General features: G+C 36.3%; 1 protein-coding gene across 1 annotated transcript in view; it reads right to left on the reverse strand.

Annotated features, from left to right (window-relative positions):
- LOC5578002 (homeobox protein goosecoid) overlaps positions 1–25,383 on the reverse strand; it is a 44,140-nt gene extending 18,757 nt beyond the window's left edge. The window contains exons 1-2 of the mRNA XM_021852805.1: positions 24,478–25,383; positions 2,015–3,354 (exon numbers count right to left, since the gene is read on the reverse strand). Coding sequence (XP_021708497.1) covers positions 2,015–3,086 — 1,072 coding nt within the window. The 5' untranslated portion in view covers positions 3,087–3,354; positions 24,478–25,383. The remainder of the gene's footprint in view (positions 1–2,014; positions 3,355–24,477) is intronic.
- Between the last annotated feature and the right edge of the window lie 577 nt (positions 25,384–25,960).

Raw genomic sequence — 25,960 nt, forward strand, 5'->3', positions numbered from 1 at the left:
TTCGTTGGTAAACGAATTTGTATTAGTATGATGGATTTCAGTCATGATTTTGGGGCCCCATAATTCCGGGGCCCGGTGCGGACTGGACCTACCGCTCCCCCTAGCTACGCTACTGTGTGATCATGTCCATAGTATAGGGTTACCATCCGTCCTGATTTAGTCTTGATTTTGAAGTTCTTTCCTGATTGTGTCCTGATTTATTTTTTATATTTCAAGTTTTGTCCTGCTTTTTTTTTGTTTGCCGAAAACCATGGGATGTTAAAGATAATAAGAAGTTAAAATTGTTCATCACTATTAGAATGAAAAAGATCTCCAAAACTTGTTGTGTGATTGTTTTCTGACATTCTTAGAAACTTTCTAGCAAGATCTTGAGCAGACGCTAAGCAGATTTCTTTGAAAATCATCAGAAAACTGCTGGCTTGCATGATTTATCTGGCTATCACAATGGTTGAATACCTACCTCTTCAGATCCTCGTCGAATTTTTAAAAGATTTCTGTTGGTGGGTTCCTGGCGGGATGCTCGATGATTTTTTTTTAGCGACAGTTTAGCTTGGAGGATTTCTACTGTAGTTTTCGACAGACTTCAAACAATAACCTTGACAACCTTTCAGAAACTCAACCCATTGATCATTTTCTGGCAGGGTTTTGGCGAATTGTAAGATACTTGCGTTGTCAAAACACCTAAGTATCTTCGAAACAGTGACAAATTATTGTCTTAGCGAAAGGCTAGTTATATTCAAGAACTTCTTTTTATACCCGCTAATTAGAAGTTTTGCGAAATCCTTAGAGAAATTCGACAAATAATATTAGGAACTGGAATTACGTTGAGTAATACCAATATATTTTGATTTTAATAAAACAAAAATGTCTTCCATTCATTATTAACAACTGAACACAGTCTTAAAAATGAAAATAAAAACGTTTTGTTCCTAATTTCAAATATTCCAGACACTCATTTTTGAACACGAAACTCATTCAAATTTCTCCGCAAGATGATCTTTTCCTTTATATTACAAGTCCTCGACAATCATTTGAAATTAAACTTTCGCTGATGTTCGGAGTATGAGTTATGTTCGGAATTTGAGACAAAATGGAACTGAAAAAATGTCAAAAGTCCTGATTTTGAATCTCAAGGAGATGATCACCCTACCCTAGAAGCATCCACTCCACTACAATCCGTGACACCGTACAATACAGTATGGTCAAAATATAACGCTAAACTTGTCAAATCAAGAATATGTGTAGTCATAAATAATTCAACTCAGGTTCAATAAACCGAATATATTTTCTTGTGTAATGATGTTGACAGATTATGTAGTCGGTAGAAAATTGTTGGAGCAGTTCTTAATTTTACCATGGGTTCATTAGTTAATACAATAAAATTTGTGCACAGGTTCTACAGTTAAAGTGATTATAAAACGAAGCCAAACTTTGAATTTTCAAGTGCACAAGACTGGAGAATCTGACAAAAGCTCGCGTTGAAAGTCAATCAAATTGTCGTTCTTGCTGGTGGTGACCATTGGGATAAATTTCCAACGTGGACCGCTGTTTGGTTCTCAAGACTTGTGGTCTTGAAAATTTGAGGTTTAACTTCGTTCTATAATCACCTTAAACTTCCATGAGTCGGTATTTGAAGGGGCCATCGATTCATGAAAACATTCAGTCAGGGAACAGAAATGCTATGAAAGGCTGTTTGAGAAGACCATCATAGTAACCATGAAATTTTCTTTTTAGTCGGTTCCACCAAAGACAAATTAAAGACCTCCATGTCCCTTGCAGTTGCCCAAAATTTTATGGCTCATGAGGTAATCTAGAATGCCGTGAAAAGTGTACTGCGATCTGTCAAGCTTGGGTACCTTTTGCACTACCGAGGGACCAAATGCAGTACTAGAAGTGGTACCCAATCTGAGCCCGAGTGTGACGGACCTGGTTCCACTGTTCAGTCAGCCTACTTAGCTTTAAACAATTTCAATGACCAACTCCTTGAAACCTAAATTCCAAAACCGTGTCTCACCTTTAAACTTGTCCCGATTATGATTCTGCGCGTGGTGATGGTGTGCGGCCGCCGCTGCCGCCATCGACAAATGATGATGTGGGTGGTGCGGATGTTGCTGCTGCTGATGATGATGATGGTGTTGGTGATGGTGCTGTGGGTGGTGATGATGGTGGTGATTGGCCAAATGATGCGCCTGTGATGCTGACTGCGATGGCGTCAGATGGTGTCCTGGAGTCAGTCCTTGTGGGGTGGAATGTTGCTGTTGGTGGGCAACGCCACCTCCTTGATGGTGAAATTGATGCGGGGTAAAACCACCGGCAGCACTTCCATGAAGATGGTGCAGTGTTTGCAGGGCAGTTAGGGTAGGCGAGGATTGCGATATGTGGTGATTGGTGAGATGGGATTGGCTGCCGTCCAGACCGGAAGCAGCATCCGCTAGGGCATCGGAATCTTTGCCAATACGAAGCTGGAATGCCGACGCCGTATCACTGTGATTGTTCAGGGAGAGGTTCATGACGTCGCTGAAGGCGCCATGACTTCCGTCGGCTTCCTGTTTCTTCTTTAGGCCGAGAATGGCCGCTATCGTAAAAGATTTTCCAATCCCGTCGGCATCGAGCGGCGTGGTGCTGCTCGGAGTGTGATTGTCGCTTCTGGTGGTGTCGAGATGCTCTCCGTCGCATCCGTCGTCCATGTCGGCGTCTTCTTCTTCTCCGTCGTCGTCATCATCGTCTAGGATGTCGATGTTGTGATTTTCTGCATCACTGCTTTGGTTGGTATCGGTATTCTCGATATCCAGACTATTCCCACTCCCGCCAACTAGATTGGGTGGATTCTTATTGCATTCGTCGTCGCCTGCTAGGATGTTATTATTGAGTAGATTCAAATCATCGCCTGCTGCGCTATGCTTTTGATGATGGTGTTGGTGATGATGGAGGTTATGGGTCATCTGCTGCTGGTGGTGTTGGTCCAAGGCGGCGGCTGCAGCAGCTGCAGCGGCCGCCGCTGCTGCCGCCGTGGCATGCGAATTGTGTAAGTTGAGAAAATGTGTCAAAGGATTCGTGTGGTATTTCGCTGGCTGGTGGTGAATCATTGCTAATTTACTACACTCGCTAACTTTCCGATAATGAAGACGCACACTCCTATCTCTAGTTGTGGACAACTTAATTAGAATGGGGCAAACTATTTGCAACCCATTTTCCTGCTTTTCCACCCACAACCGGCACCGGACCCGAAAGCTTCCTTATCTTCGCATTACCCGATGATGAGGGTCAACTTCATTTGGGAATTTAAACTAATGGGATGGAAACTTTTCTTTTTCAGCTTTAGTCGTCGTTCAATGAAGCGAAGAAATTCTGGTCCTGAAACGGGGAAGATTAGATAGAAAAGAGAGAAGTCAGTATAGGGAAGCGCCTGTATCGCATTAAATAAGTTGAGGAGAGAATTGTCGCGTCGCATTCTGGGAGGATAAAAAGTTTTCCCTCGCCGTTGTTCGGACAAGCAAATTAAGCTCTGTAGCTAAATTGAGACGCATTTTTTGCTTTAACTAAATTGTTCGAAGTGAAATAAGAAGCTGAGGGCTTTGTTCGTGCTTTAAATTGAGTGTTTTGCATGATACTAGAGTCAGTAGGGAACAGTCTCACAAAAAACTTGCTCTTTGTTAGAATTAGCTGTGTAGATCAAGTGATGTCTCTATTAGCGTCAGGTGGTTATATGTATGAATATTGCGTACTGGAATACTTTGTAACGAGTTTCAACCGAACATCTCAAGTAACAGTTGTGTTCACGGGAGTGGAACAGTTCACCATTTGATATGTAGAAGATATCCTATTTTAGATAACAATTGGTCCGCCGATTGTGTTCATAACAAGTTCTTATTTTAGAGTTGTTATATATAATCATTCTTCCAAGCTAGCGCCATTATGCGGTCTTTCTAAGCTAGCGCCATTATGCGGTGAAATTCCCAACTAACCAATGTGTGCGATGTTTATGTGTTTAATCTGATAAATCTAATCAAAATAAATTGGAAGAGTTCATACCGTAAGTTGATGGATGATATTTGAAACATTATATAAAAAACTATATGTGTTTTCAGATAAATCTGATATAATTACTTGATTCAGTGTGTTGAAATCAAGTAATTATATCAGATTTATCTGAAAACACATATAGTTTTTTCATATAATGTTTCAAATATCATCCATCAACTTACGGTATGAACTCTTCCAATTTATTTTGATTAGATTTATCAGATTAAACACATAAACATAGCACACATTCGTTAGTTGAGAATTTCACCGCATATTGGCGCTAGCTTAGAAAGACCGCATAATGGTGCTAGCTTGGAAGAATGATTATTTCAGAAAATCTGCTCATTGAATCAAAGGCTATAAGCTGCATGTCTGCCTAACTCAAAAAACTGCCACTAGAAGGCACTGATGAGCATCCAATATTTCAAACTTATATATCAAGTTCAAGTTATGTTAGTTACTCATATATTTCAGGATGAAGATCCTCTTGGATTTGATCTTCAATGATTAGCATACCTGATAAATATGAAATAGTGTCATTAGTTGGCATTTATGAGCATCATATGTTTAAAAACCATGTGTCTTAAGATTCTTAACTCAATTTTGAAGATTGGTGCTTTCGGAAAAGTTGTACATACAGCTGTGTTCAGAATAAAAGAAGTGAAAGCCGATTTTCATATAAAATGCTCAACTTTGGCATGCTGTAACTTTGTTTCCATATGAGCAATTGGCATGAAATTTTGGCAGTGAACTACAAATATACTCAATTTCATTATCACAAGATTTGAAAATTTTCACACTACCGGCTAAAAAGTTAAGCACCAGGTGAAATCGTTCAAAATAATAGTTCGTCATAATATTTTATGGAAAAGTAAACAAACTCTTCTCATGTGAAATATTTTCAGCTACAACTTTGCCGAAGACCACATTTTGACTGAATACAAAAGGTTCGCCTTTTCCATGGTAATTTTCATATAAACTTCGAATGGCGTGTGCACAGCCAAACCATCTTCCACATCACTTCAAATTTTGGGAGAATGATTTTTATCATAATTGACATCGTTTAAGCATAGGGGAGCAAAAACTTCAAAATAGAGTATGAATGCGACACTAGATTCAATAAATAGACTTTCAGGAGACAATATGTCCAATAACTTAACGTTAGAAAAATTTAGCTAAATGTCCCTTTTTGTTTTTTTTTTCATCTACTGACGGAGAATACCTCTGAATATTTAAAATACTTGACTTATTTTCAAATTGTATGTCCTGCTTACTTAATGTGTTTAGTGTAATTTTCATAAGTCAGGTTATATTATGGAAAGTTGTGGGTTTTTTACATCTTTTGGAGACTGGCCACAATTTTTCCCAGTGTCAAATCCAAGGGACTTTTTCCCACCACTTCAATCGTCATTTAGACAAAAGTTAGATTAAGGAAATAAAATAAATAAATAAATATTGAATTGAAGCCATTGCGATTTCTATAAAAATATAGACATATAACAATAGCACATAAGAGTGGAGTCTAGGCTTCCACCTCAAAATGCTTGCAAGCCGAATACGGTGGAATACCTTAACTTTTATGGCGAACTACAGTCGACTCTCCACATTTCGATGTTATACATCTCGATATCTCTCCCTATGTCGATGACTTTTCCGGTCCCTTCACTCTGCATACATTTTCACTCTCCATATCTCGATATCCTCCCTATCTCGATATCTCCCTTTCTCTCCGTATGTCGATATGCTCAATATCAAAGGTTACTAGACTAAATTTTAGAGATTCAAAACAATTTGCGAAGACGAAATGACATCTGTTTGTTTTTAATTTTCCTAGTAACGGAGTGATTTTCAATCTAGTATTCGTTAAAAATTTGTTCTATGTCTCGATCTCTCCCTATCTCGATGGTCCCTTCGATATCAAGATGTGGAGAGGCGACTGTAGTAAAAATATAGTAAATACTACTGGTACATTGTAAAATCAATGGTAAAAGTTAAAATTAAATTTATTTTTATATCAGGCATGTAAAATTCACTTAATTTGCTTTCCAAAAATGTACATACAATATTTTTTCTTGACATTGTTCCTCTCAAATCAAATTTTCTTATGATAGGTTGAAATTCAAGTTTTTCAGTTTAAACAAAATTGACCTCCACAGAATGCTTTGAAATAATGTAATAAATCAAAAAAGATAGTTGGTATACAATCACATATGATCTAAATAATGAAAAATTCATCGCAATAATTCACTTTATTAAAAAATGCTTTTGGGCTTTTGCCGCGAAATTTTAATTTCTGGCCTATAGTGGCGACCGATGGGATTTGGACCTACAACCCAACATGTTCCCCGCTTCAGCTATTTTATTTTATTTAAGTAACTCGGGAGGCCATGGTATTTCCCACTTTTAGCCTTATTCTAATCCAGTGGTTCCCAACCTGCGGATCCCTATGAGTCTTATAAACGTCCTTTTTGAGAAATAGTTTCTGAAAATCAAAAAAATATTTTGAAAATTAGGGTTTTTTGTGTTTATGCCCAAAATACGCATAAAATTTAAAAGACCAACACGTAAATGGTATTTTGGAAAATGTTCTACATGTTAATATTACAATAGTTTTGAGGCTCAATAGTCAAATGTACAGTTTTCCAACTTGGAATGCTGAACTATTTTCGTAAACATAATATAAACGAATATTAAAAAAAATATGCCAGAGAATTTCTGAAAAAAAAAATCTTGAAGGAGTTAAACGATGAAAAAATACCATTACTTCTAACTATTACGGTTGTTAAGAAAATTTTCCGTTTTGCGGTAGTTCATTTGTAGTATCATTGAAGCCTACTGATGATTTACCAGTGCAAATCAGTGATGTGACAGCTGCGGTAGCATTCCGTTGAACCGTAAAACGGAAAGTTTTCTCTGAAATTGCAATATTTTGGAAATCATATTTCCATCATTGCAATATCTCGTTCAAACGTTCAGGTTCACCCCCTCAAACACATACAAAAATATTTTTCGAATTTTTTATACCAAATTTTCACTCAAAGTTCTTCTTCTTGGCATTACGTCCTCACTGGGGCAGAGCCTGATTTTCAGCTTAGTGTTCAATGAACACTTCCACAGTTATTAACTGCCAAAGTTGAAATTTTCGTATTCGTACATCGTGTGGCAGGTACGATAATACTCTATGCTCAGGGAAGTCAAGGAAACTTCCATTATGAAAAGATCCTGGACTGATAAGGATTGGAGCATTGGATCGACCAAAATTTTATATTAGTGCATCATTACAATCGTAACCTTTTATTCTTTAAAGAGCACATGAAAAATGTTGGCGGGAAAATATGGAAATCATATTCAAATAGTCACTCAACGCATCATGCAAAAATTATGTTTAATCTCACACCAATTATGTTCTTCCCATTATTTACGTTTAAACATGCCATAGACTATTGAAATTCGAAAAATGGGCAGAGATACCTATTAACAAAAATGGTTTGCATGCGTCGTAGGTGAACCCAAACTTCGGCACAATACTTACATCATACTGAGGGGTGTACCAAAATGTTTACACGATCCTTGAATGGATATTTCATTAATTTAAAATAGATTAGATTTTTCCACCAAATTTCATCAAAGAATATAAGATAACGGTTCTAATGACGCACATATTTAAATTTTTGGTCGATCCAATGCTGAGGAAATTAGTCATGTTTTTTCAGTGTGTTTTTTGGAAAATGTTTCGACTTTAAGTGAAAATTTAGCATAAAAAATTCAAAAATTGTTTTTGGAAAAATACCTACGAAGTAAGAATAACTCATTGTCTCTCGAATGCGCCATAGAGAGTTTTAATTGGACATGTAATCACAGATATATGAACAACATACTTTTGTATGTCTTTGAGAGGATGAGCCCAACCTTTGCACGGGAGTGTAATTGAGAAACCTAGAAACAACAGAATTAAACTGATGCGAACCACCGGATGCAAATGACAGTTCTAACCATTATCATCGAAACTTTGCACAAGTTTCAAATGTTTGTGGTCTGGTGAAATTGATAATTCAAGGGACTGTGCATTTAATAAAGAAAATACATTTTTGCTCATAAACCAACAAACCACTCAATTCTGATGCATGGCTCATAGAGCGTAGAGAAAGCGGGCACGAGAAGCCCTTTAAGATATTGTTTGGTGTGACTGGTGATACTGTTGTTAAACGGAAAGATACGGTCCATCATAAGGTATCCGATATCATAATGCACCAATCCACCTGTATCCTAATTGTGGACCATATCGTATCAAAGAACGGATTGCTTATAAGTAGCATTACTGAATAGTGCATCAGCATATTGCATCGATTGCCCCTTTTTCTTCCTGTTCCAGCTTTGGATGGTAATTGATATGTGAAGTGTATGTGTAACAATCAACCGACTCCATTTCTCGTTTTATTGTGGGTATATCAATGTCGACCTGTTAACCGCTTTTAGCTTGAATTTGTTCCAGATGGTTAATTTGAATATCAAGTTTCACCACCTGATGAATGATGAGATATTGTTCATTTTGTATACCATGTTGATGTTCTTGGATTAGGTATTCGAACGGATGTTCTTCGATTCATTTGCATTACATCCCCACTACTGAGGTTAAGCCTGAGATTTCGTATAATAATAAGATGAATCAAGCAGATTGCTCTTGATCAGTTGCACCTATATGGCTGAATTCGTAATCATATTACAATTCCTACCTCTATTTCCTGTTTGAACCATTTGATATCAATAGTTTAATGTCTGTGATCGAAAGGCATTTCGAATAGGTACGGAAAAATAAATCTATTGGTTATGTTCGAGCTGTTTTGCATTGTAACCAACGAAGCGAATATTTTTTAACATATTCTTTTGCATTCTACCGTTACGTCGTCCCAACAGACAGAGCATGTTTCTCAGCTTAGTGTTTTTATGAGCACTTTCACAGTTATTAACTAAGAGCTTGTCACCTCCCCATAAGAAGGCCGCATGAGACGGAGACAAAGCGGTTGAAAGAAGTAGCAGAGGAACTGATCTCCCACATATCAACTCTGCCAACTAACAACCAGGTTCGATTTAGTGGAACCAAAAATAAAGAAGCTACACGGGTCTCACCATGGAGAAATCAAAAGCAAAGATTTTACATGCTTAATAATTAGTAAATGGTTTATTACTTACATGTTAGTTTATACTTAATCCTAGTGTGGAGTGGGCGTCAGTGTAATGGTGTATCCCTCGGCGGCTGCACAAAACGGGTCTGCCCGGACAGACAAGGGTTAACCACCGGCACCAAGCCGGCATCTCCATCGCTGACCTCGCCATGCACAGAAGCGAAGGTCCAACACTGAGCCGTATCCATGGGTTTTGGAGTGAAAAGAAAGGCCTAGATGGACACATATTGAGCACTTTAGATCACTCGCAGGGTAATTGAATTTTGGGATGAATTTTTAGAAATTGCGATCCTTTCTGATCTTACCGATCTCTAGTAATCTCTACCACACTACTCCATCATTTTGCTCGTTCGCACAAATTGAATCATTCCACTAGGTGGAGACTTCGAGCTGTGGAAAAGAATCCAGTAAAACCTTCCGCACTATCTCACCACTAGTCACCGTATTACCCCAGAATGAAGCACATCTACTTTCGCACTCTCAAAATGCCACAAAATAACTATTTGGCTACCGTCAGTCAGGCTATCTACGCTGTAAAACGAGGATTCTACCTCCTGCCTGCTTAACACTTAACTGACCACTGATGGATGCCTCTTTTTGCGACGACTCTATGATCCAGCTCAGCCCATGTTCGTGTACCACATCTCATCGGTGGGTGGCGATAACGAGAGACGAATGATCTAATCGAGAGATGGGATGCTGCGAGAGTCTATCGGGACATGGTGAGGGTTACTGATAAGATTTTTATGGGTAGTTTATCAGTACAGAGTATCTATCGTTAGATTCTCTTTGAGATCTGATCGTAACGATCGGCCTTATGTGCTCACCATCCTTGTTCTTATTTTTACTGGAGAGGCATGGAGAATTGGTTCTTTTGTAACTGTGGTCAGCTATTGCTGCTGACCAGACGATGTGTTCTGTTGTGTGTGTTGTAAGTGTAGTGATTTACATATGGTAAGGGATCTATACTTCCATTTCATATGGTAGACCTTGTGGAATCATTTAGAACCACACGCGAGGACGGTAGTAGTGGGTATGCAGGTTACAAGCTTTCTTTGCCAATTGACCATTTTTGCATGTATATATCGTGTGACAGGTACGAAGATACTTCATGCCCTGGAAAGTTGAGAAAATTTCCTCTACAGAAATATCCTCGGCCGGCGGGTGCAACAATGAGTTTTTTTTATCTTTATTGACGAGATTTTTAGCCCTGGGCTAGTTCACCTCGAGACCAACGGCTTTACTTCCCTTCCGAAGGAAGTCGTCACTATAACTTTTTACTTCATAAGCGGCTATTTTGGGGATGGGATTCGATCCCAGGTCCTCGGCGTGAGTTCTAACCACTACACCAGGCTCGTCCCCTTTACAACATGTTTACTGATGTTTGCATTCCACTCACTGACCGCGCTACGCTTTTGTCTCAAATTTCTCAAACTTCCAACACAAGCACATGGAAGAATGGTAGTCGAGAACTGTCAAAACGTATGGAAAATAATGAAAAACTTAAATTACCAGCAATTAGGAAACTGGATCGAAAAAGTAGTGATTATAAATCAAGCGTAATGTGAACACATAACTTTTTGTGTTTAGTTTGCCTATTGCCTCTTCAGTTTTCAATATCACCCTATTGATGTATTATTTGATTACATTCTTCCAACATCATGACAAAAGATTAATTCAGAGATTCATGCTATCACGAGGAACATTGAAAAATCTTACGTCATTCATCGTGGAATACAACTAGCTTTTATTCAACACATTTCTCGAGAAACTAGAAATAACTGGAGAAATTTGATCAGGGAATTCTCCCACAAATTCAATAAGAGTTTCCTGGAGATTTTCCTATGATTCTTCTGAAAATACTACCAGGGATTCTCCCAAAATGTTCTTGAACAAGCATAAACGTACTTCAAATTATGTTAATAAACCTCACGAGCATTACTTGAGGATTTCACAATTAATTCATGAGCTTTACAAAAATCTATCCATAAATTTCTTCAGATATATTTCCAGTATCTTGAAATTCATTCACCAATTTCTTCATGTATTATTTTCCATGAATCTCTTCATGATAATTCATAATATGTTCTTCTAAGGCAGTGGTTCTCAACTTTTTCGAAGCAGTGACCCCTTTTGAAGCTTTACAAACGTCTCGCGGACCCACAAAGATGGATGTTTTAGAAATCGATGTTTATGAAAATACCGAATCTCTCAAAATGATTAACCCTTTCGGTCGTCACGCTGTAGACCATCGCCAGAAGCACCACGCTATTGTTGTGAATGAAAATCGAGGTTGTACAAAATACGTCTAAGTGTTATCTGGTATACTGGACAGGCAATCCTACAAATCATATATTTAATCCACAACAGATCTTAATGGAGAAATCTTCGATGCAAGAATCTTGCTGTGATCGTTTGGATGAGTTCACTAATAATTGAGTCAGTAATCTGATTCTATGACACTACCCCGAACGCCACTACCCCGAATGCCACTACCCCGAACGCCATTACCCCGAAAGCCATTACCCCGAATGGGTCATTACCCCGAACGCCACTACCCCGAATGGGTCACTACCCCGAACGCCATTACCCCGAATGGATAACATTTTGAGACATATTCTAGTTAGAGAGTGGGGAGATAATTGTACGATTCCTTCTGAGTATTTTACGGGTTTGGCTCAAAAATGTATTTTTCAAATATTAGTAGATAAAAAAGCAGCTAGTTGTTCAGCAAATAATTTTTACATACTAAGTTTTGTCCTCTAATTTTGGGAAGATTCACACAGCCACGTTGCAATGCTCTGAAGAACAGCCTATTTCGAAAAGAAGGGTGAATTTATTATGAGAAGGATAGCTATAATATGCACAAAATTAGAATGTAGTAAAGTCTCTTATTGGAACTCGGTAGCCACTTCCTTTACTCATTTTTATAAGTGTCGGGCATTAAGATTAAGATCTTCTTGAAGATTTTGTTTTGTAAACGATTGTAATGGAAATTCACCCTGGATAGTCGCTGCAAGTGTTGTTCTATGGAACCCGCCTAAAAACCAACCTAATAGACCGCTATCGCACTTGTACACTTGTACATGTTAGAAAAATCGGCGGCCTCTGATTGACGGCACAGTAAGAATTTTTGTTGATTTGTGGGATCATTAATTTGAATTTCTGTTAGATAACCACAAAAAAATATGATTCAAGATAATGAAGAAATGATGATGGCAGAAAAGTGGTGAGTAATTTCATAAGAGACCTGTCTGCTTTAATACAAGAAGATAAAATAGAGAGAAAATTTCCGATTAGAATTATAGCAGGAATCACTTTAGTGAATGCCTTCAAGATATATTCCTTTATAAAAAGCTGTTCTATATGGAAATATTAGTGACTAGCTTATCCACCAAAACGAGAAAGAACAGCCTATTTAAAAAAAGAAGGGCAAATTTCTGGTGAAATGTTTGCAGCTATGACGTGAATGATCACTGTAACAACGGGATGCTATGACACAACCTATATTCATAAGAAAGAAAAATATTTGTTCAAAAACAAAATTGAAATATGAACACCACCAATAAGTCCAAATACCGGTGATTACGCATCTGTTAAGCAACACCATATTGAGGGTTATGGGTTCGAATTACTTTCAATCAATAAAAGGCTTATTTTATTAAAGCCCATTCACAAATTTCGTAACGCTGAAGGGAGCAAAAGAGTTTGTGGGTGGTTGTCCTCAAAATGTTACAGCCCATTTACAATATGTAGAATTTCCATACAAAAAAAGTACGATGGAGTGGGTAGGTGTTAAAAATGGCAAGTTTTGGCCTAATTAAATTTGTGAATGAACCCTTGAATTGCGAAGGTGCCCACTGAGCTGATAAACAGGGACTGTCTCAGAAAGAATGAGAAGAATATAGTTGCCATCAAGATATTTCGAAAGAATAGCTGAAGGGAAAATATATGAAAGAAGGGAAAATATATGATGAACATTTTACCGACGAATTGTACGCGCCATTAATTACCAGCCTTCATTAGAGACGCATTTTTGCACGCAAAACAAGATACTGTACTGTATCTCATACTATTCGGGGTAATGGCTCATTCGGGGTAGTGGCGTTCGGGGTAACGACCCATTCGGGGTAATGGCTTTCGGGGTAGTGACCCATTCGGGGTAGTGGCATTCGGGGTAGTGGCGTTCGGGGTAATGGCGTTCGGGGTAATGGGATGGAGCCCAGTAATCTACCTAACAATTTTCTCCAATAATAGAACAAGAAACTTTTATTAAGGATCTTGACAAAATTCAACATTTATGCAGGGCAAATAGGACAAACCACCTGGGGTGTTTCGTCAGCCATTTGTCTGAACAAGTAAACCGCATTTATGTATGATTTAGAATAAAGCCAAGAATTTTGGCACTTCTACGATCCATTTTGACGAAGGGAATTTTCTCGATTGAATTCTGGTTGGCAATAAGAAGCACTCGGGAACAACGTATTTTGTGACCAAATATGAGCTCAGTAATTCCAAAAAACCTGTCGCATCCTAATTTGAATTAAAAAAAAAAAATAGAATAATTCACATTGAAACATTTCGAATTTCGCTAATAAATCATCAAAAAGTCAAATACCTATCGAAAGCTGAGAGAATTTTAAAAAAACATCGTCAGAAAATCTCCGAAAACCTTGAAATTCATTAGTAAGCTGCCGAAATCTACTAAGATTTAAGCCGAAAATATTCCAGAAATTTCTTAAAGGTGACTCCAGAAATTATCATAGCTTTAAATTTCAAGATCATCCTGGATAGAATTAGAATAAATGTAATTATAGCAGACTTGCAATCCTTAACTGATAGGATCACATTGAAGGAATTTTCACATTTGAAAGGACAATAATGTTCTCTTGATACCAAGTTCCTCACATTTGTTCATTGATCATTCGAAATGACACTTACTCTCAACGGCTTCGCGGACCCCCTCAAAATCCGTCACGGCCCCCTAGGGGTCCGCGGACCACTGGTTGGGAAACCCTGTTCTAAGGTGTGTCTTCTAACCCAAGCAACACCAGCTGATTCCCAGTTGAGATAAACCCAAGGAATAATTGGAAGCTTTTAAGATACTTACGTGTTTAATACAAGCTGCATAGCAGCAACCATTGCTGAACAAATTTTTAGTTGAATCATTAATTGAATAATAGTTATTTAAGCAACAAGTTGCAAAATGATGATTTCTTCGGCACGAGTTGTACATTTATCCAACGAGGCTTACCGAGTTGGATAAATACGACGAGTGCTGAAAAAAATCGAGTTTTGCAACGCGTTGCATACAACATTTTTTGCAATTGCGAAATATGCCGTTTTAGCCTGATTATTTCGAGAAACAGAAGGCAACCCACATGAACAAACATCCATGTGTAGTACCGACTCAGAGTTTCCAATCACGTAGGCTATGATACTGTTTACACAGGACTGTCACAAATGTTCACTCTTCCATCGGTAGCACATTTGAACTACATTCGGAACAGGTAAGACGCTGCATTCACATGCAATTTTCTGCCATATTTCACAAACAATTGTCCCTCATGTTGGCAGATGAGGCCCACACAAACCGTCGCAGAAAGATCCGGATTTTTTGCGAGTTAACATGCCAACTTAACTACATGTTCTATGTCCGCCAGACGATCATATTCTTAATCAAAAAGACCCTTATGAGTTGGATTTGGATTGCCCAACGTATGTAGAATAAGAAACTAGTTAAATAAGTGTTTGAATAATCCAGAGCAATTAGAGAAGAAACGTGCGGTAAGACTTATTCAATAGTTAACGACCCCAAAAAACAGTGCTGAAAAGTGCTACTTTTCAGCACTTTTAACAGTACTGAAAAAAAGCACTTTTCAGCACTGCTTCGTTTAGTAGGAAAAGTAGGCCATTATATCGTTCATCTCCTAGATGAAAAGTAGGCTCATATACAACGGAATTGCAAAAAAAATAATTTCCGCTTATTAAAAAGCTGTTTTTTCCGCTTATTAAAAAGATTGTGTTTTCAGTAAGAGCTGAATAAACCTCTGAAAATGCAAATATTGTAGCTTTTGTTCTACAACACATAAGAAGTTTAACAATTGACTGATTAAAAGCTTCTATAGGTTGTAGCCACAATTTTAGTAGAAAATTGAACATTTGATTAACAACAAATCGTTCAAAAGTTTCAGTGTCTAATACTTAAAACGTTGACCAGCATGATTAGTAAAACTTAAAAACAATGCGAATAACGGTCTTTATTCAAGCAACACATATTATGTATTTTTATGTTATTTTCAAATGTTCTAAATGTTTTTCAAATCATATCTAAGACATATAGGCGACTATGGATCAACGAGGGTAAAGTTTGAATAACATTGAATTAGGAAGATCATAATTTGAATTTTTCAAATGTAGTGATCATAATCTGCGACGTTTTTGATATCGGAAAAAGTTACTAACCATGACATGTTTAATTATAATCGAAGTATAATTTAATAATTTAACAATAATTACTTGAAAGTGGTTACCCAACCAGAGTCACAAATAAACATACATATTTAATTATTGTTGAATAATGGTGACAGCTAAAAAAAATGCCCTACAAAGAGCTGAGAAGATGCTATTTAGATCCAAATTTAAGTCAATGTTCAACATTTTTCATTAAAATGAATAATAGTTGAATCAACACTTATTAAACTTTTCCAAAGAATCTCTGTCGACTTGTCAATATTGTTTTAATTATGAGTTGAATAAGTAATTTTACCTTCTATAACAAATATAATTGTGTAAACAGATGTACAGGAGGCGAACTAACGTTTTGTTTGCTTTGCACTTCAGCTGTTTCCATGTTTAACATGAACATGATTAAAAGCTTAATAGATATTCTATAACATCCTAATACAATATAGATATATCATCCGAGCAGTTAATCCTAAGAAGGCCAAAATGACGATCAATAAACACATTGTTCAGCAACAAATAAGCCTTACAAAAGAGGTCACACCATAGCCAAATTTTGGAAAAATGGACAAAATATCTAAAAAATTGCGTTATATTCCTAATGTATTGCAATGTTCAATTTACTTATATTATTATTATTTATCTCTATTTGAGTGGCTTTTCGCCATTGGCGAATTCATCACTAACTTACTAATATATAAAAACATATTGGATACAATCATAACTGATGCTTTCTCAATACAATTATTCAATTATGTTAAGAAAATATTTTGAAAATTTCTGATACAGGATTATTTTGAAAAACAAAAAGAACACATTTAACATAAGAATGATTGAAATATATTTTACATTTCTATAATGCTTAGTAGATAGAAAAAGTACGATAAATAATTAAAATATTAACCTAATAAAAATACCATATAAAAAATAAATGAATTTTAGTATAGTAAGATGAACAATTAAATTAAAGTTTCAACAATTTAAAACTGAAATTCAACAAGTTAATTATGAAATTCATTTTATCATTTCAGACTTTACGTTTTTACTTTGTGAATAAACTTTATTTTTGACCAGCATTGACATAAATTTTCTCACTGTGCGCTAAAATAGCCAACTGAATTCAGCTTGCATCAGTACTGAACAGCAGCAGAAGTAATGCGCTTGTTCAGTTGTTGATCAGCATAGCACGTGTTACTAGACTATATTTTAGGGTTTCAAAACAATTTGCAAAGACGATGTGATATGGAGTGATTTTCAATCTAGTATTCATTAAAATTTGTTCTATGTCTCGATCTCTCCCTATCTCGATGGTCCCTTCGATATCAAGATGTGGAGAGGCGACTGTAATTAAAATGTTGTTAAACAATAATGCTGCATTAAACTGCAATAATATTGTTTGTTAAATTAGCGTTGTTAAATCAACAATCCTTACTAGGCTAAGTGACACCTGAATAAACATCATTGCAATATATAATAAGTAGCCTAATAATTTCGCTAGATTTGCTTGAAAAATGTGTGCGTAGCAGCTGCAAAGTCATATAATAAAGCAACTATTCAGTATGTAGTTGTGAAAAATTGCTTAATAAATGATTATAAAATAGGCAAATGTTTCTTGGGTAGCCATGAAAATCAACTTTTACTGTGGCTCTCTAACTCGATATCGAGATACGGAATATTGAGTAAGGGAGAGTTGACTGTAATGATATCATGATACTGGAATTCTGGATAATGTCATTCGGGTTTGTGGGATTCGGGGTAATGGAATAGAATCGACGTGACAATTGTCAACTCACTCCCATTTGTTTAACATTAGAAACCTTTTTACAAGTAAATATTCATTGTCAAGTATCGAAAAAAACTAGAAAATTATTATGAAAATATGCAGTCTTAATATAAATAAAACAAGGTTTGTAAAGTATTGAAATCGAAATTTCGCACAAAATAATATTTTTAACAGTCTTCTGAAAATAATCGATGATTTGTTTACATATCAAAACAAAATATGGTAAATTTAAGTTTATTTTCATGCACATGAAGCATCAAAATAAACTGAAAGGTCAACGATCAATATCTCATTTTTCTATCGAATGCACTTTTGACGTGCAAATCTAGTCTAATAAAGCTTCAAATTCGGTTACACAAAGTAACCAAAGGATACTTAGCAACCATGATCCCTATCACCGCCAACCTAGCAAAGAAAACCAATCTTTGACTTCGCCTTCCTTGTTAAAAATCTTACCGCGTTTGGTGTTTCCGCATTTGATATTTGCATTTCAATCGCACACAGCAATAATAATAATAATAATAATAATAATAATAGTTCATTTATTTATCTTATGATAATTTACAAGTTTACAAATTCATACATTCTTCATCTTATACTAAAACTATTCTTCACCCATCCAGAACATTTTCTTCTAAATTCTTGAATCGATCTTGCGTTTTTTACATCCAATGGTAGCTGATTATAAATTCGTATTCCGTTATAGTATATCGATTTTTGGTTCGTAGACATTGTGAAGGGTACAACACGCAAATCATCAATTCGTCTCGTTCTATGTTGGTGTATATTTCTTCCTCTTACAATAATATCATTGAGGTAGTCTGGTAACTTATTATTCGTCAATTTGTAAATGAGCAAAAGAACATTGAATATTATACGCTGCTTAACAGATTGCCACTGTAGTGTATCTAACATTGTTTGGATTGGAGTATATCTATCACAGTTAAGAATTAATCGCATAAATTTATTTTGAAGTTTCTGTAGTCTCCTCAGATGTATATCACTCGCCAGAAAAAGAACAGATGAACAGTAATCTATATGAGGCGCAATTAAAGACTTATACAAAAACAATTTACTCCAAAATGTAAGCTGACTTTTCAGACGTACTAACATACCATATTTTCTTGCCACTCTTTTCACTACATTATCAATATGTTCTTTGAAGGTTAGTCTATCGTCAATATAAACACCTAGATACTTGAATACATTTACTCTTTCTATTTCCAATCCGTCGATTTCTAATTTTATTTCGTCAAGTTCTATTTGCTTTTTATTCGTTATAATCATCAATTTGGTTTTTTGCACATTTAATTTCAATTTTTTAAATTTTAGCCAGTTGGTCAATGTTAAAATATCCGCTCTAATTTTTCTAACTGCTGATAAAGGATCCTTGTCACCAATGAATAAAACAGTGTCGTCTGCAAACAGGTTAATATCACAATACTTGACAGCCTTTTTCATGTCATTTATATACAGAATGAATAATAATGGTCCAAGGACACTACCTTGTGGTACTCCTAAAGGAACTACTCTGGGCAATGAATTTGATCCGTTATATTGGCATATTTGTGTCCGACTCGATAAATATGATTCAAACCAACTTAGGACTTTTCCTGCAACACCATATCTACGCAAAGTGTTTAACATGATAGGGCGTGAAATTGTTTCGAATGCTCGTTTAAGATCCAGAAACAACACAATTATTGACTTTTTTTCTTCGATCATCCTTTTCCATTTGTACAAAAGTAAATTAAGAGCTGATTCGCAAGAGTGGTTTTGTCTAAACCCAGATTGTTCTTCAATTAATATCTTTTGACTTTTCAAATAATCCAACAACTGATTTTTTACGATGACTTCCAACACTTTTTCATAGATGGGTAGCATATTAATTGGTCTATATTCTTCCGCTTTAGTTGTTCCAGGTATTTTCGGAATTGGTACAACAACTAATTGTTTCCAATTTTGTGGGCATTTGCCAATTTCGAGACTTTCATTAACAATGTTTAGTAAATATTCGCCAGTTACCTCAAACGAGTCCTTCAGTACTTGAAGATTCACGTTTTCAACACCAGATGAGTTACCTATGCTATATACTACTTTTCTGAGATCATCCAGAGAAATCTGTCGAAATACACTCAATTGATCTGATAAATGTTCATTTTGATCATTATAGGTATCAGGAACGTTTTCTATGCTGCTATTTATTTCTTGAACGCTATCAACAAAGTACGAATTAAATTTATTGCAAATTTCATTACCATCTTCTACGCTTGACCCATTGAAACTTATACAATTAGCTGAATTCTCTTTATTTTTCCATAATTTTTTAAGCGTCTTCCATAGCTGCTTACTATTGCCTCTATTTAAATTTATCTGTTTTTGAGTGTATTCTGCCTTCGCCTTTCTAAGAGAATTAGAATATTCATTCCTCAGTATAGTATAATTTTGCCATTCAACATCATCCCAACTTTGGCTTGCTATTTTACAAGCTACATCTCTTGAATGTTTCAGTTTTTTTAGTTCTATTGTATACCATTTCTTTCGGGATCGACATTTAATCTTTCTCACTATAACAAGTTCATTCACGCTCTCCTTAAGAACAGTAGCTAAAACGTCAGCTTTTTCATCTAACAATCTTGCACTCTCATGAGACATTTTATTTCTCAGCAATGCTAGTAATGCATCTTTAGAATAATTTCTCCAGCATTTTATTGTCAAAACATCTTCAACACATCCATCATTCTGACCAAGATCAATTCGCAATGTTTCATGATCAGATATTTTGCTGTTTTCTTCAATTGAAACTATAACATCGTCATTATTACAAAAAACTAAATCTATCATCGTTTCGGACTGTCTTGTACGTCTTGTTGCATCTTCTACTCTCTGATTCAAATTGAAACACTGTGTAATGTTGCGCAGGCTCTCTCTGTCACTTGGGTCCTTCCAATTTATATTGAAGTCTCCCGCAATCAAGTTCATCTGATTATCGTCTAGAGTATTTTCTAACCAATTTAGTTCCAAATATTCTAAAAATTCATTTTTATTGCCATTTGGGGAACGATAGAGCAAACCATATACTCCTACTTTTAGTCCTTTGACTATCTTAACTGCTAAGAACCAATTCATTCCTTTCACCAAATTATTGATTTCATGAAATTGTATAGAGTCATGAATATACATCATAACTCCACCAGTGTGTCTCGAATTTGAATAACAGCAACAAATTTTGTAATTTCTTAGGCTAAATGCCGCAATATCTATATCAGTTGTCAAGTGTGTTTCAGTAAGCATAACCAATTTTGGTTTCTTGGAATCTACAAGAAGTTCCAATTCGTCAAAATGTGTAGTTAATCCAGCAATATTCAACAAAATAATGTCCGCTACATCCTTTGATTGCTATTTATTATAATCAATATACTGTTTTGATAGTCTTAACCTTCTCAAGTAGATTGGACACTCAGAGCTCCATGCAGTATGATTAACATCTAGTCTTGTTTTCCTGTCCTTATTTGAAACTGCGCGGTTTATACATTTTTCTTGTTCAGACGAACACTCTTTTATATCATGATTCCCGGCACATCTTGCGCAATGTAAACCATTTTTACAATCTTGTGATTTGTGAGCGTAACCACAACATTTGAAACAACGAAATATATCAACACTTTCTGTGACTCTACAACTATCAAAATCGATGTAAAGTCTTCCTTTACGCATAATTTGCTCAAAAGTACTTGAGTCAGATTCACAAATAAGCGTGAATTCCGTATAAACACCCCTACGATGCTTTAGTGTCTTCAAAATTTTCAAAAATTGAACATTTTCAATATTGTTCTGATTTTTAAAAATATTTCTCAGCTCATCAGAATCATATTCGTCTTCAACACCAATAATTTTAAACCTTGGTCTTTTTGGTTGCTCAATTGCTGCCATATAGTTTTCTCCCAGTTCATTTCTAACTTTGTCCAATAGCCCTTCGGCTTCATTTTTTGTTCCACATTCAACCACAATTGATCCATTCATGCCATTTCGCACACTCTTGATACCCATTTGGGACGGATTAATTTTATTTCTTACCTCTTTTTTTGTTTGCTGATTAGTTTGCTGTACCGCCGGTTTAATTCGCACCATACAGTCCAGTGTTTTTTGGGAACTTTTTCCTCTTGCGTCACTTTATTTGCTCATGACCTTTGCCACCAGTTTTGGGGGTTGAAATATCACTTCTCTGTCGAACACGACCTGAACGTAGTACAGATTCATTCGCACTTATTCGTCTATTCCTTTTCGCTACCGATGCATAACTAATTAATGACGTTCCTCTACTACCAGCTAGGCCTTCGCCCGGAGTGGTAACATCAGAAATTATAGCATCTTGATTTTCGGCTCTAAGACATTTATCTTCCGAGTTCACTAAATTAGTAAATTGTACTCTAATATGTTCTTGTATGAACACTTTTAAGCTTTCCTCGCTCTTTTTTATTGCGTCACAAACAATGTTTCTTTCGCAATCTGATTCAATTCTTTCCACACGAATCTTAATCTCATTGATTGCCCGCAGTATTTCTTCACATTTCCCCGACATTGTATTGAGGCACACTTGTTTTTTTCTACAGTCGTGGCACATATACTTCAAGGAAACATTTTCACGTAAAGAAGTTGCTTGCACATTAGTTAAATCCGCACATTTCGCGTGTAGTACTTGACCGCATCCACCAAAACAGAAAACTCGATCATTCACTGCATTTATCACTTTCGCACAAACAGTACACTGGATAGACATTTTTGATGCGTGCTCTCTGTATTGTATTGTTGCACGGCCAACGGCCGCTTTGTTCTGTAAGCACTTTCAGTTGAAAGCGAATCGTAATTTCACTACCGCGATGAAATTAAATTGATGATAATTCACTTCACTTTGCAAGTACTCCGACGTAATGTACACCATTCAACTGGATTTTGCTCACAACGTCTTATGATGTATGATTTATTACGCATTGATTAATATTTCACAGGTTTAGATTGAGGTTTATTCGGCTGATTATTTCACGTCTGCACACTGCGATAGTAGTAGATTCAATTAAAGCATCTTTAGATAGAAACTAAACCTGATGCTAAGAATAAATGATTTTGCTTTATTTTTACTATGTTCTTCAGTGTACACTACAATGGAATTTAAATATTTTTATATATGTAGCACGAAATCTATATAAAACTAAAAAAGATGACAAGGTAGTTTTATTGGAAAATATGTTTACTTCCTTCACAACGTAAATGAGATTTAAAAAATATTGCTCTGAAAAAGCCTTATTATTGGTATGAGGTCGGTTTTTTAAAAGTCATAATCAATGAAGCTCTGTCAAATACAGCCGATTTTTTATTTGCTTGAGTTACTTCGAAATTATGAATAGAAACTTACCCAGTAAAAAACATGTGTTTTTTGTTTGTGGCAAAGGAAATAAAGAACCAAATTTAATACTATACCAACACGAAGAAAAATCAGCACAGTTTGAAACAACCAAAATGTTTGTTGTTTTCCAAACTTATATTTTAGTTATTTTGTTGTTTTAAAACTATGTCACTAGTTTGGAACAAGCTAAATGTTTGGGTGATTCTAACTCGGAAGATTTGTCAAGTCAACAAAAAATAAGTTTATTCCAAACTAAGATTTTTCGTTATTTCTATCTAAAATACAGTTTCATTTACCAAATTTTAATTGGTTCAGAGCTGTGGTATTCAAACTACAATTCTAGTAGACTTCAGCAAAAATACATGTTGAAGCAAATTGATAACTTTTTTAAAGAAAACACAAACCAAACAACGATTATTTCTATCGTAATTTATAGTTTGAACAGAGCCCGCTTTCATTAACTTTATTCACCATGCTTTATTCGATTTGTTCAAGCGTTTCGTGTTCTGTTCCGAAATAAGAAAAAAATCAAGTTCAAGGAAAAACCAACATTTTGCTCTCATGTAATTAGTTTTTAAGTCGCCAGCCAAAACTGAATTTGATAACAAAAAAATCAATAATTTATCGTAGGTTTCAAGTTCCGGAACCGAATAGAGATGAAGAAGGCTTGCGACATCAATTTCGGGTTGAAACACGTTCAAATGTCGGCAAATTCGTATTACCAAGAATCACTATAATAAAAATTGTTTCTACTTTTTTCGATTACATTTCAGATGAAAACAGAATTTCCGATAATAATAATTACATTTCAGATGAAATAGAATTTCCAGCCGAGTGGAAGTTTTTACAACTACCGAAAGCTAAACATTACATATATTTTGCAATTGGATTAAATGGACAATTTGATGTGAAGTTTTGCGAAAAAGTTAAAAAAAAGTTAAAAGCTGGTAATACATTAATTTTTGTAAAGATTTCATCGAATCAGATTTCAACATAAATTCTAATTCAAAAATAAAATCATCAAGAGGTTTCAATTTTGCGTAATTATTCACAAATAAAAGAACAGAAAATGCGCTTTCTAACGAACAGTTAACTCTCCCTTACTCGATATTCCGTATCTCGATATCGAGTAAGAGAACCATAGTAAAAGTTGGTTTTCATGGCTAACTCGATGGTCCCTTGGATCGCAGTTGCACGGGTTTTGTGTTCTGTAACTCGATATCTCCCTAACTCGATGGTCCCTTCAAAATCGTGGTAGGGAGAGTTGACTGTATTGGTTAATCCAAAATAATAATTGGTTGAAACATCAAACATTTTGTGGGAAGTAAAAGCAAACTAACTTTTTGTTTATGTAAAATTTTGGTTGAAATAAACTAAAGTTTGTTTGTAGTTACCAATATTTTTTCTCCGTGAATTCATTCCAACTAGAATTTGTATCCTTTGACAGATACGCGTATTTCGACCTTAGCGACTCGACTAGAAGTCACTGAAGACGACTCTACAGTTTAGGATGTTCTCAGATAGGTACGAAACATTTTTTTCCCGCGTTTCTGTTTTCTGATTTCAAATATGTTGCTTTTAAAAACGATAGCGATATTAAAATAAATAACGGTATTTACCTCATTCCCGATTTGTTTATTAATCCTTTGAGTCCTATTGAACGGTTTTTTATTCCTGAGTGCCACTTCAAAAGCTCCACAAAAAGGCAATAACTTAAAATCCAATTATTCGCTTGCCACAATCACTCAATTAGTATTATTTCGATGCGGGGGCTCTCCACACGTAAATCTCAATTTTCAAACATACCACATTCCACCGTCGAACATCTGCACGAAATCCGCAATAGTTTAAAACGTTTGTCAATATCACTTAAAAAAAATGCTCTATGCCAATTCCGTCGTTGTCTTTGAGTATCACTTCCATGGACGGAATCTGGATTCGGAATGATTAACTACCATTCCTTGCCATGTGGCACTTGCAATCCGTCATCATTACTCTTGGACCGACGGCCAAACAAGAGGAAGCCAATCAAAACTCAAACCCGTAGCCACTTTCTGTTCCGGCAGACACGTTCTATACAGGCCACAGGTTAGACTATCTGCATCCAAATGAGATCATCATAATCGTTGTCCAGAAACACACGGTGTACAATACTTGTCGTTGAGCCTCAGTCAATCATAGCACTCTGGGGGGAAACTTAATCCTCATAGTAACGGTTCAGTGCATCCTTCTCAGCCTACTCCGACAAAAGCGACGAAGCTGTATAAAACGACACGACTATCGCAAAATGACCGGAAAAGTAGCTGCCTTTCGCAATAATGGTCATCAGGGCACCCGACAAACACTCATTTCGACCCAATAATGGTCACACATGGGAACCCACAAGATATAGCACTAATGAAAAAGAAATTCCAACAACTTTCCGACCTTTTGGCTCCAGCACACTAGTATGCTGCATCACAAACTGCTTCCTAGCATCCCGAATGTAGACTCGCTTGCTCCTGAAAGTATGTGCAACGCGTTGACCGGACCAGAACCGACTGAATGGCAGCCTGCTAGCAGGCGGACCAGCATCAGGTTCCTCTCGGCATTTGACGACGACGAGGGATGATAATAGGCCCTTTCCTCTGTCCCTCCGGCATGATCATCTCTTCGGGGGCTTATTACTGCCACAAGCACAAGCGGAAGTTGATGAGGTTATGCAAAAATGTGTAATCGTGTGCCTTTTGCCTTTCGCCAACCGCGCGCTCTTTGGTTGTCGGTCTTCCCCTCACTCATGGCTCTTCATTTAGCGTAATAATGGGAAAAGGGAGAGCGGAAGGATAACAAACAATGATCACCACTGCGTGATGATGGCGATGATGATGATGATGGAGAACAGGTCCTTTCTCTCGCGCAAATGATGTGTGTATGCGAGACTCGAAGAATGTGGCCAATTTGTTGTCAGCTTCAGGAGCTTTGGTTTTACAAGCAACAGAGGGAGGATATTTGACGAGGGGAAATTGTCTTCCATCGCCCACCCATTCCCCTGAATCTGATAGGGAAACCGACGTCATTATGAGGTAACGATTTGCCTTAATTTGCTTGAGATTTATTGGTTGC

Source organism: Aedes aegypti, chromosome 3, assembly GCF_002204515.2.
Source record: "Aedes aegypti strain LVP_AGWG chromosome 3, AaegL5.0 Primary Assembly, whole genome shotgun sequence".
Classification (NCBI taxonomy): Eukaryota; Metazoa; Arthropoda; class Insecta; order Diptera; family Culicidae; genus Aedes; species Aedes aegypti.